Below are 12,712 nucleotides of genomic sequence, written 5' to 3'. Positions count from 1 at the left end.
CCATGAGGAGATTTCACCCCTCCCATATCCAAGAATCTGCTGATGTTCTCTGCTGATTCTCCAGAGAGGAGGGGCGGTTTTCTGCTCTCTACTTATTCCGCTCCAGCCTCACATCAAAGTGTCAGAGAGAGAGAGACTGAGTGTTAGAGAGAGATTGTGTGTATAGGTAAGGTTGCTGCTAAGAAAAGCTGCAGACACTCAGTGCAGTTCAGCATTCTCGTTTAGACCTCATTTAGCTCTGTACATAGTTGTGTATTATAGTTGTAGATAGAATAAAGAAGATATTCTACAGAGCTGCTCTCCGAGTCGACAGAGCTGCTCTCCGAGTCGTTTATGCTCTGCTATATTCTGCTATATTCTGCTGTGCGATGACTGTCTTCTTGTTGGAGTGAATCCGGTGCTCACAACTCTAAGCTGTGAGTCCACAGCACTCTGACCTGTTCCTGTGCAGAAGGTGGTCTCTGGAAGTGCTACCCAGCTCGCCTAGCCCAGTCGGGGCTGAAGTGGATGAGTCCAGTTGGTGGCATTGGCTCAAGGGCGATGCTGACAGTCCAAGGGAAAGCACTAACTTGGCTGCAGGAATTGCCAGAAGGAGGCATACAAGACACCATACAACCACATTAGAGACTCTTCTCTGGATTTGTGTACGGTTTACTCCTTAGCCATTGTTCTCCTGAAAATACCCCACAAAACTAGAGGTAAAGGTATAGGTAAAGGACCCCTGACAATTAAGTCCAGTCGTGAATGACTCTGGGGTTGTGGCGCTCATCTCGCTTTACTGGCCGAGGGAGCCGGCGTTTGTCCACAGACAGTTTTTCTGGGTCATGTGGCCGGCATGACTAAGCCACTTCTGGCGAAACCAGAGCAGCGCACGGAAACTCCATTTATATTTCTGCCGGAGTGGTACCTATTTATCTACTTGCACTTTGACATGCTTTTGAACTGCTAGGTTGGCAGGAGCAGGGACCAAGCAACGGAAGCTCACCCCGTTGCGGGGATTCGAACTGCTGACCTTCTGATCGGCAACCAGACTGGAGGTAGTAGGCCTCTAAATACTAGCTACTGAGGAGCACAAGAGGAAGAAATGCTGTTGTACTCATGTCCTGCTTATGGACTTTCCATAGGCATCATGTTGGTCACTGTGGGATCATGACATTGTACTAGATGGGCCTTTGATCTGATCCAGTTTTTTTATCCAAACCACACAACCACTACACACAGCAAAGTCCTGGTGTCATCTACCGCTTGTGTGTTCAACAAGGTCTATGACCTACCAGTGCTTAGAAAGCCAAAGACTCCAACTCGGTAGTTCGCAGTTACAACGATGACATTGCCAGTTCCAGCGAGGTATGAGCCATCAATGAGTGTCCTCTGAGCCTTGACATCCTCACCACTCACACCATTGTGAAAGAACACCAGCACTGGTAGATTTCCACCCTATGATAGCAACAGGCAGAAAAATGAAATCAGTTAAAATTTGGAAAGAGTCTACAGTAGAATGACTAACGCAGTGATGGCCAAACTTGGCCCTCCAGCTGTTGTTGGACTACAACAGGACCAGTGGTCAGGGATGATGGGAACTGTAGTCCCAAAACAGCTGGAGGGACGAGTTTGGCCATCACTGGACTAAAGAGAACTGAGGTCAACCTAAAGGAGCCACAGGTAATATCCATTCATGTTGTCCCAACCTTAAGGAGTCACAGATTATGGGTGATCTCCAACATTCATTGTATTCAGAGCAGACCCATTGAAATAAATGGACTTGAATCTATTGGCATTGATGGTTCTGCTTCGAGTATGACTACCACCCAATATTGCCTAATATATTTATTTTTATTGTAAAGACTAATGAGCCCCCTCTCTCCATCAAATGGGAGTTCATGCTCAATAAAGAGCCAGGTTGTGTGAGATCCGTGGTTGGACCTCTCATCATTTTGTAATGTTAAAGAAGCTGAAGGAAGTCTTACTTTTTAATTGGACCGGTCCCATAGGGCAAGCCCTAACACTGGACACAATGGGGGGGTAGTGGATGTGTTGGGGGGGTTAGGAAGTGGAAGCACGGTGTCAAAGGAAAGAGCTGCATGTACCATTTTCTTCCATTCTAAACTTCACTTCCTTACATTTCTGCATCGGTTTGCAAATATATTTATATGAAAATCCCCCATGAAAATCCATCAGCGTTTTTCTCGTGACACAAATTTCTCCTGATATGCATATTTCTGCACACAATTTCCCCCAATGCATATAGTTAAGCGAGCAATTTCCCCTACTATCCTGCATGTTAGATTCACGAAAGTATGCAGTTTCACAAATACACACATTTTTTAGTTTCACTAGAGTTCCAAACTTTCCCCAATAGGTACCCTTTTGCACGCATTACTTGGCTGACGAACTGCGCCACAAAATTCAGAGAAGGGCTGTTTCGATGGGCTGCTGTGCCGAAGGGCTCACATATCAGTTCGAGGAGTGCAATTCATGTAGTCTCTCATTAAAAGGCAACGGGAAATTGAGTTTCTCCCCCTCCCACACCAGCAGGGGCAGGTTTAGGGCAGCACAACCAATTCTTCCACACTGGGCGCTGCAGGTCTTTGCAGCTATAAGGCAGTGAATTGAGCAGCACAGAAGGCAAAAGGCAGGGAAGGCAGCAAATTTTGACCTCGCAAAGGGTGCCGCTGAAAAGACCGAAATCTACCGCTGATAGCAGTGGCAGCCCAGTGCTGTTGTGCATGAAGAACACTGGAAAGAGGTATCCCTGATTTAGTACTTACAGTATTAGGTGGGACATAAATGTTCAAATACAAGCAGTCTTCGCTGACGGAGGAAAGAGCAGCTCCATCATCCCCTGGTTGCCAGCAACTCGCCCTGGAGACATAAGGAAGTGTTATTACGAATGGGTGTCCATGTTTGCTTGCTTTTTAAATGAAAAACACTGGAATCAGATGGCCTGCTTCCCTACCAGTGGTGGGCTTTGGGTTTTAAAATGTCTGTGAGATGCCAAAAGTTGGCTCCACCACCCCGCCTCTCGCTCTCCGTTGTCCGTCATTGTTGTGGCACCCCCTGAGGCCAGTGCCAGATTTACGTTTAAGCTAAACAAGCTAGAGCTTAGGGCCCCACTCTCTTGGAGGCCCCCGAAAAAAATTAAAGGAAAAAAACTGGATGCACTTTTCCAAAATATAAGATAAAAAACAAATAAAATAAAACCTACATACAGCAACAGTGTTCTGTGTTCTGTAGGCTCCTATGATGTAAGTAATGGTAAGCCTGCTAGCCTGCTCCCTAAAATATCACTGGTTTGCTCATTTCTATATATAGGGTGCCTGTGGGTAAAACCTCAGCGCCTAGGGCTTGCCGATCGCATGGTCGGAGGTTCGAATCCCCGCAGCGGGGTGAGCTCCCATCTTTCGGTCCCAGCTCCTGCCCACCTAGCAGTTCGAAAGCACCCCTAAGTGCAAGTAGATAAATAGGTACCGCTTTATAGCGGGAAGGTAAACGGCGTTTCCGTGTGCTGCGCTGGTGCCGGTTCGCCAGAGCAGCTTCATCACGCTGGCCACGTGACCCGGAAGTGTCTCCGGACAGCGCTGGCCCTCGGCCTCTTAAGTGAGATGGGCGCACAACCCTAGAGTCGGGCACGACTGGCCCGTACGGGCAGGGGTACCTTTACCTTTACCTTTTTACATTCTGCAGGGACTGGTTGCATGGCAATTTGTGCAAATGGCTTTAGATACCTATTAGGTCTATAAATTACCATATAGCATATATTCAACACAAGAACAGCGACAATTTGTTGTTGACAAAGGACAGCTGGACATATAAAGGGCCCCATTACCTTCAGTAGCTTAGGGCCTCATCAAACCTAAATCCGGCCCTGCCTGAGGCACATGCTCAGCGCAGGTAAATCGGTCATGTTCCCCTATAAATCTGCTCCTTCTCACAATAAGCACATATAACTAAACCATATGGATCTTCCCGCTGCCTCATCTTTTCATCCTCTCTCTCTGTTACCTCTTCTCTGCTGAAGGTTAGGACTATGCACAAACCACACATTTAAAGCACATGGCTTCTCCAAAATAACTGATTGCTTTGATGGATTAATTTGATCATTTGTTCTCTATACCTAGAGGGCTGTCGCATGGAAGATGGAGACCTGCTCCGGAGGTTAGGACCCGAGCCAATGGTTTCCAGTAACAAGAAAGGATGTTCCGACGAAAAACCAGGAAGAAGTTTTTGACACTCAGAGCTGTTCAACAGTGGAAAAGACTCCCTTGGGAGGTTGTAGATTCTCCATCCTTGGAGATTTCTAAGCAGAGGTTGGATGGTCGCCTGTCATGTATGATGATCTAACTAAGGTTCCTCACATTGCAGGAGGCTGGATGAGAAGACTTCTTAGGTCTCTTCCAACTCTACCATTCTATAGCTTTAGTACAAGGAGTATTTCTATAACATTAAATCATTTGTGCCACTACAGTGGTACCTCGGGTTACCTACGCTTCAGGTTACAGACTCTGCTAACCCAGAAATAGTACCTCGGGTTAAGAACATTGCTTCAGGATGAGAACAGAAATTGTGCTCCGGTGGCGCGATGGCAGCAGGAGGCCCCATTAGCTAAAGTGATGCTTCAGATTAAGAACAGTTTCAGGTTAAGAACGGACCTCCGGAACAAATTAAGTATTTAACCCGAGGCACCACTGTACTTGAGTATTAACAGCTCCCTAGAAGTATTTTCCCATGAGAAACACCCATGCTTTCACCTTGCCAGAGATGTTTCATATTAAGAGCACAGCACCGTTGACAAAGGATGTCTGCAGCTGAAATCAAATATATGTGGAGCACAGAATGTTTTCTGAAGCACACTTTTTTTAGAAAAATCTGGTTTATGAAACTGTGCAATATTCTGCGTGTCTTAACCGTATGTTGCTGCACACCTGGATAAACAAGATGTTGACTCTCCGGTGGGGAACAGCAAGTCTGATGTGGTTGAGTCACCCACACGACTCAGGTGTGCAAGAAATTAGGTCAGCAAAGGTCTGGGTTCTATCACCCACCAGTGACACTGTGCAGGAGGAAGGGGGCCCATGTGGTGTAGATGATCACCGCATTTTTCTAACCCCCTAAAGAAACGAGTATGAAACATCAAGCTCTATGGAGACATTTATATGATTATTTCAGCCACAAGCTGAAATAGCCCTGTATGACATACACTGTTATTTCTTCTTATAAATGCATCTCCGTGGGGTCAGAAAACATATTATGTAAGGGACGAAGAACCTGTGGCCCTCTAGATGTTACTGATGCATTCAGAAAACAATTTGCAAACCCAAACCCAGCCACTTTTGGAAATTCAGACTTCTCTGAATTTTGCAGCTCAGTTCGCCACGCCCAATAATGTGTTTATTATGCATTTATTAAAGCTAAAGGTACCCCTGACAGTTAGGTCCAGTCGCAGATGACTCTGGGGTTGCGGCACTCATCTCGCTCTATAGGCCGAGGGAGCTTCTGGGTCATGTGGCCAGCATGACTAAGCCGCTTCTGGTGAAACCAGAGCAGCACACGGAAACGCCATTTACCTTCCCACCAGAGCAGTACCTATTTATCTACTTGCACTTTGACGTGCTTTTCAACTGCTAGGTGGGCAGGAGCTGGGACTGAACAACAGGAGCTCACCCCGTCGCGGGGATTTGAACCGCCAACCTTCTGATCGGCAAGCCCTAGGCTCAGTGGTTTACACCATGCATTTAATATGGGGAAGTGTACATAAAAGTTTATTCTAAAAATATTAGTAAAAGTCACATCTAAAATGCATTATAATCAAGGAAACTGCTTTGCAAAAAACTGCAGAAATTCTTACTAAAATACTGCTGAATTCTCACAAAGTTTTTTTTTAAAAAAATACAATTTGATATAGAAATGTGAAAAACTGAATTTAAGACTGGAAATAAAATGAGAAACTGAGAGACTATTATTGATTGGGGGTTGCATTTCATTCCTGTTTAATTGCTTTTTATTATATTTTTATTACTGCTGTTTGCCAGCTTGTGCACTGTTAGCAACTAACAGGGGTGCAAGTTAACAACTAAGTGTTTGAATAGCCCTGCAAAAATCTAGTTGCACAAGCTGTTCGGAAAATATTTTTGTTGGTGTTGTGCCACTCAATTAGCCATAAAAATCCCAAACCATGTTGTTTCCTAAGGCAAAAGAGTCCAAATTGTGCCCCTTCATGGATGATAATAATAGTAACAATACAGTGGTACCTCAGGTTAAGTACTTAACCCGTTCTGGAGGTCCGTTCTTAACCTGAAACTGTTCTTAACCTGAAGCACCACTTTAGCTAATGGGGCCTCCCGCTGCCACCTCGCCACCGGAGCACGATTTCTGTTCTCACCCTGAAGCAAAGTTCTTAACCCGAGGTAATATATCTGGGTTAGCAGAGTCTGTAACCTGAAGCGTATGTAACCTGAAGCGTCTGTAACCCGAGGTACCACTGTACTATAATTGACAATCTGCTGTTCTTTAACGGTATCCCAGAACTCATTATCTCACCTGCCGTATGTTAGGGACAGCCATGGAGCTACCAGAGATACTGGTTCAAAGAGGGGGCAACCATCAAATTCACCACCCTGCTTGTGAGTACACAGAGGCATATTGAGTGGGACTTCGATCTATACCAAGGGGACTTTGATCTGCTCCAACATGGAAGCTCTCATGTTCTTACAGTAGGTGAACAAGATTACAGTTGGCCGCCAAGGTGCCAAACATCTTCTCACCGAGTTGTGGAAGCGTTCCAGGACTCCTCCCAGATGAAAGCTTGTGGCGGATGGAACCGGTTCTCGGCCACTGGAGGACGTGCATAGGGAATCCCAAGGAACTGACTGATCCTTTTCCAGCTGGAACCCACACGAATTGTTTGAGAAGTGCCAAACAAGGTTCCTTGCGACGGGATGTGGACCGAGGGAGCAGCACTTCTTTCAGCAATGGACAAGAATGCCTCTGCATGGAATGAAGGGAGAATAAATCAAACCTTTACAAATCTGCTCCCAGTTAACTGAAAGATTCCTAATAAGGCTGGGCTCCATTTGGGATGCCACTGTCAGGAGTACACGTAGGAGCCAGGACCTGTGACCAGTAGGGCTTCACAGGACTGGGGCCTTCCTAAGTTTGTTTTGTAGAGGCAAGGCGTGGCCACACAGGTGAGGCCACTTGGTAACTCACTGCACCTGGTGGCAAGAGCCGGGAAGGGATATAAGGTCAGCATTTCCCTTCGGCTCTTTGCCACAGCAACGTGTTTTCTGCCTTGCTGCATTTGGCTTCTTGCTTCTCGACCCTCGGACCCTTGACCTTGTGACTCCTTGCTTCTCAACCCTCAGACCCTTGACCTTGTGACTCCTTGCTTCTTGACCCTCAGACCCTTGACCTTGTGACTCCTTGCTTCTCGACCCTCGGACTCTTGACTTCATGACTCCTTGCTTCTCGACCCTTGGACCCTTGACCTCATGACTCCTTGCTTCTCGACCCTTGGACCCTTGACTTCATGACTCCTTGCTTCTCGACCCTCGGAACCTTGACTTTGTGACTCTCTGCTTCCTGACCCTCGGACCCCTGGCTTCTGGACTCTCATTCCTGCTCCTACCCCGCCATCTTGCCCCAGGTCCTGACGTCCTCAGCCAGGACTTTGACCCACCCGCTAACCGGACTGTGACAGCCACAAAGCAATTAAGTCTGTTTGAGAGCCTAGATCTAGGTCTAAGTCTGGTTTTGGATGGCTCAGTTGGTTAGAGCGTGGTGCTGATAACGCCAAAGTTGCAGGTTCGATCCCCGAATGGGACAGCTGCATATTCCTGCATTGCAAGGGGTTGGATTAGATGATCCTCAGGGTCCCTTCCAACTCTACGTTTTTATGATTAAATCTGTTTTAGGGCCTAGATCTAGGTCAAAGAAAGGCTTGGGCAAGCCTGAGCATAGCCCTGCAGATGCAACAACTATCTTCAAACCAGGTTTCATGGGGAGACGTCTCAGAAAGCGCTTTGAGATTATTCAATCTTGCTATTTCCAGTTAGGCTTGTTAACAAAATTCTGTTTCATTGATCCATCAGCTTATTTGGAGGAAGGTCCATTTGGAAAGAACGAAGAGTTTTCCAAACTCGACCCCTACCACACCCAATATGTGCTGTGGGTAGTCTAGTTTCTTCCACACTTATTTCATCTCTAGGCTCACAATTTGGGGGAGGGGTGGATTTTAGCCTAATGAGCACCGGTTGTGGATCCCTAACATACATTGTTCCTAGAAAGTGGCTCAAAGCTGTTTCACTCAGGAAGAAGAAATAATGGTGCCAGCCGCAAGTTGGGGTCATCACCATCATACCATTATTATTATTATTTTTAAAATCGTAGTTATTTTGTGGGTTAAAATGGTTGCATCTGCAATGAGAGGATTTTATATGAGTGTCTGGGACAACCCAGTCAGATGCATGGGGTGCAAATGTTGTTGTTGTTGTTTTCATTTTGCAATGAAAAAACATAACCCAACACACCAAAGTACCAAAGAACTTTCACCGCTAAGTTTAAAGAGTTAGAATAATAGAATTGTAGAGTTGGACTCGAACCCACAACCTTAAGACTAAGAATCTCATGCTCTGCCAACAGAGCTACCATGAATGAGCTGTTGTTTTTTGAATAGCGACTACAGCAAACTGTGAAGGTGGTACAAGCACTGCGTTGGCCACCTCACCCAGGATGCCTCACTCTGAGGAAGGACCCCCGAGCCCTTTCCTACACTGAGGCAGGGAGAAGGTGTATGGGGCAGCAGAAAGCCACTACTAATTCTACGTTGAAATGGGAAACCTGGGGGAGAAAATGGAGCCTGGAGTCTGGAAGAGGCAGCATGGGATATTGGCGGCTGATACCCTCGCTCTCATTTGCCACCTTGCATAACTAAGAGTAACAGGTTTGCAGACCAGAATATTCCCTCCTACCTGAACCTAATATTGACCCCTTTTCGCAAGGTCATTGACAGTCACGCTGGTGTACTTCTGTCAAATACTCTGCTATTAAAAGGTAAAGGTAAAAGACCCCTGGATGGTTAAGTCAAGTCAAAGGTGACTATAGGGTTGTGGCGTTCATCTCGCTTTAAGGCTGAGGGAGCTGGCATTTGTCCACAGACAGCTTTCCAGGTTATGTGGCCAGCAGGACTAGACCGCTTCTGGTACAACGGAACACCGTGATGGAAGCCAGAGTGCACCATTTACCTTCCTGCTGGAGTGGTACCTATTTATCTACTTGCACTGGTGTGCTTTTGAACTGCTAGGTTGGCAGGAGCTGGGACAGAGCAACGGGAGCTCACTCTGTCATGGGGATTCAAACCGCTGACCTTCCGATCAGCAAGCCCAAGAGGCTCAGAGGTTTAGACCACAGTGCCACCTGCACCCACTCTGCCAATGTAGGCAAATAAGAAAACACATGCCTTCTTCCTCTGACCCTTCTGCCACAGGCTTACCTTGCCTGCGATAAATATAGGTAGCTGGCTCCTTCAGCAAAAGTCGACAGTGGGGGCCTTCAAGATCAAGTGTGCAAGTCTGGGTTTCTGGATAAAACATGCATCGCATCACTGAAGGCTGTGGTTCAAGAGTAGTCACCAAGCATGACTTGTTCTTGGAGCAGGCTGTTGAGAACGAGAGAAAAGGGCTGTGAGTTAGGTGGATGGATGGACAGACAGATAAGCAATGAGAAGCACAAAGCTATTTTGATAGACCGATGAGGAGCGATATCATTATATATAGGTAAATGAATGGAGAATATGGCTGGAGTTGGCACCACCCAAGGTTGGGCATCTGCCAGGGAAGGGCCCCGTACTTGGGAAACCATTTGTGAAGGTGGAGTAAGGATCACAGAAAACAGGGTTGGCCCACTCATGAGGCAATGTGAGGCAGCCACCTCAGGCAGCAGGAGCTACAGGGGCAGGAGGTCTCAATGTAGATCTTTTCTCACCCCTTCTTCCCTGGAGGGAAGGGGGATGCCATTTTCGGCTCAGGGGTCAAAATGTCTTGGGCCGGCACTGACTGAAGTTAATGAACAAAGCACTCTTGCTGAGCGCGAGACATTTCTACAGGTATAGTCCAAGGAATTAGGCCCTCAGCAGATCTCCTCCGCCAATGGCTCAATCATAGTGTCTTACCAAAAAGATAATAATAATAATAATAATAATTTTATTTGTATCCCGCCCTCCCCAGCCAAAGCCAGGCTCACAGTGTACATAAAATCACACAGTCAATTAATTAAAATACACTCTAAAATCAATTCAGAATCAAATTAATGGCAACCATTGGGTTAGAGTTCTATGAGGATTACAGAAGGAGAGAGGAGATCAGACTATGCCTTGGCCAAAGGCCAGGCAGAACAACTCCGTCTTGCAGGCCCTGCGGAAAGATGTCAAGTCTCACAGGGCCCTAGTCTCTTGTGACACAGCATTCCACCAGATCGGGGCCACGGCCAAAAAAGCCCTGACTCTGGTTGAGGCCAGCCTAACCTCCCTGTGGCCCGGGATCTCCAAGATGTTTTTATTTGAAGACCGTAAGGTCCTCTGTGGGACATACCAGGAGAGGCAGTCCCGTAGGTACGAGGGTCCTAGGCCGTATAGGGCTTTAAAGGTTAAAACCCAGAGAAAGATGGAGAAGCAAATGAAGGAAGGAAAATATACGGACGGCTGGATGAAGACAGGTAAAGAAATATATAGATGTATTGATGGGATAAAGGGAAAAGGAAGAACACAATCAAGTTAGGGAGTGGTTTTCGAATACGATTTTGCACTCGCCTGTTAACAAGTCATGCATATGTCTATTTGTGCATGCACTCATTATCCCCCCCCTTGAAAAAACAACAACACCCAAAACTTTTTTCTTTTTTCTTTTTTAAAAAACTGCTCCAAGAATTGGTGGTTGTGCTTTCGTGACGTCACAAGCATTGGCCAATCCATGGCATTCACAGCCAGCCTATGCTGGAAATGTGCAGAGTAATTTTTTCAGAGATCAACCCAAAAGGAGCAAAATATTTGGGCTGAAAAGTACGCTTGAAAAGAGAGGACTTCCAAACTGACCCTGCTGCTCTACAGATATGACTATTTTCACCCTCAGACATGCAGACAATAAGATTCAGCTGAGTCTGGTTTGGGGTTGCTGTTTTTTGGCGTGTGTGTGTTTTTATAAGCAAAAACCCTAAATAACACTAAGAAGCAGGCTCAAAAAGCTGAATCAAGAACTAAGGCCTAGTTCCTCACGGAGATTTGGGCTGTACAAAACACAGCGATTCGCCCCATCTGTTAGATATTCAGGCAAGACTTTATTTGTTCATACACAGAAAAGCACTGCAAAACCAAGGAAGGTTCTCAGTAACGTTTATCTGCCTTGTAGACCACAAAACCTTTGAACAAAAGGAGGGCAATGCAAGACTCCTATAAAGGAAGTGGCAGGAAACAAAGCAAATAGAACTTGAGGGAACTATATTGCGCTTTTAAAAAGTTGCACAATTCAGCAACTTATTTTGCCTCCTCTGTCGATTAATTAGCAGATCCAGTTTGAAACAGTTCATCTACGTCCCTCTCCCTTTTTTAAAAGATTCAATCACCTCTGTAAATATCCTATTGAATTGTCCCAGAAGTGCTGGACCTGTTAGTGCCAAAGGTACAGGCAATGACTTTCTGAAGCACCACCCGCTTAAGTGAAATCACGTATATTTGGAAAGCCATTGGAAAAGGCCAGAGAAAAAACAATGGGATTAATAGGAAGCTTCTCACCTGAAAGGCAAAAGTCCCGGAAGGTGGCAAAATCACTGGAACCATCTCTGCTGATGTGCAGAATGTCAATTTTTGAAATGGAGGGATCGATGAGAACTGAGGCCCTGTCCACACGCTGCCAGTTGTCCAAAATCACTAGGAATCAAAATGCAGAAGAGTAAAATTCCACAAAGTATTAATTGTTATTTTCCAGAACAACATAGAGCAACTTCAAGTATCCCAGTGGTCAAATATTTAGATGATAAAAGGATCCCTTTGCCCGACTCTGGCTTTGATCTAATAATGGAACTATTCTGTGGCTCAGCTGGGCAACACAGTAAATTAGGAACAGCCAACATGGCTCCCTCCAGATGTTGCCCAAATATAGCACCCATCATCCTTGATCACAGGGAGACCAAAAACATCTGGAGGGCACCGCGTTGGCTACCCCTGAAGTAAACACACACCGGATAGAGCTTTCTCATTATGCAGAGATAATACTTAGACTCAAGACCCTTTTATTCCTGGTTCAATAAGCTTTTATGGACTGTGTTCTGGATTTGCCAGGGCATTCACAAGAGCTATTCAGTGCATCAAGGTCGCTGAAGGGAGAACTACTTAATTTACCTTACAAACACTTTTAAGAGTAACATAATAAAGGGTCCCCTAAGCATATAGGGAAGTACGGATCTGTACTCCCATCAGCCAACCCCTTTGAAAGAGGCCCTTGAGAAAGTTAGCCATGTGAATCAGATCTTTGAATTCCTTATCTCATACAATACTTATCTTATACAGTGGTACCTTGGGTTAAGAACTTAATTTGTTCCAAAGGTCCATTCTTAACCTGAAACTGTTCTCAACCTGAAGCACCACTTTAGCTAATGGGGCCTCCTGCTGCCGCCACGCAGCCGCTGCACGATTTCTGTTCTCTTAACCTGAAGCACTATTTCTGGG

At 45.9% G+C, this 12,712-nt stretch overlaps 1 protein-coding gene across 1 annotated transcript in view; it reads right to left on the bottom strand.

Moving 5' to 3' along the window:
* The window catches only part of TG (thyroglobulin), a 172,061-nt gene that overhangs the window by 82,521 nt on the left and 76,828 nt on the right, over positions 1-12,712 (bottom strand). The window contains exons 36-40 of the mRNA XM_083624258.1: positions 11,780-11,914; positions 9,488-9,652; positions 6,762-6,984; positions 2,769-2,862; positions 1,275-1,437 (exon numbers count right to left, since the gene is read on the bottom strand). Coding sequence (XP_083480384.1) covers positions 1,275-1,437; positions 2,769-2,862; positions 6,762-6,984; positions 9,488-9,652; positions 11,780-11,914 — 780 coding nt within the window. The remainder of the gene's footprint in view (positions 1-1,274; positions 1,438-2,768; positions 2,863-6,761; positions 6,985-9,487; positions 9,653-11,779; positions 11,915-12,712) is intronic.

The sequence above is a fragment of the Podarcis filfolensis genome (genome assembly GCF_964270895.1).
Source record: "Podarcis filfolensis genome assembly, chromosome: 7".
NCBI lineage: Eukaryota > Metazoa > Chordata > Lepidosauria > Squamata > Lacertidae > Podarcis > Podarcis filfolensis.
Note: the sequence above shows the minus strand (reverse complement) of the source record. Positions and strands in the feature narration are given on the sequence as shown.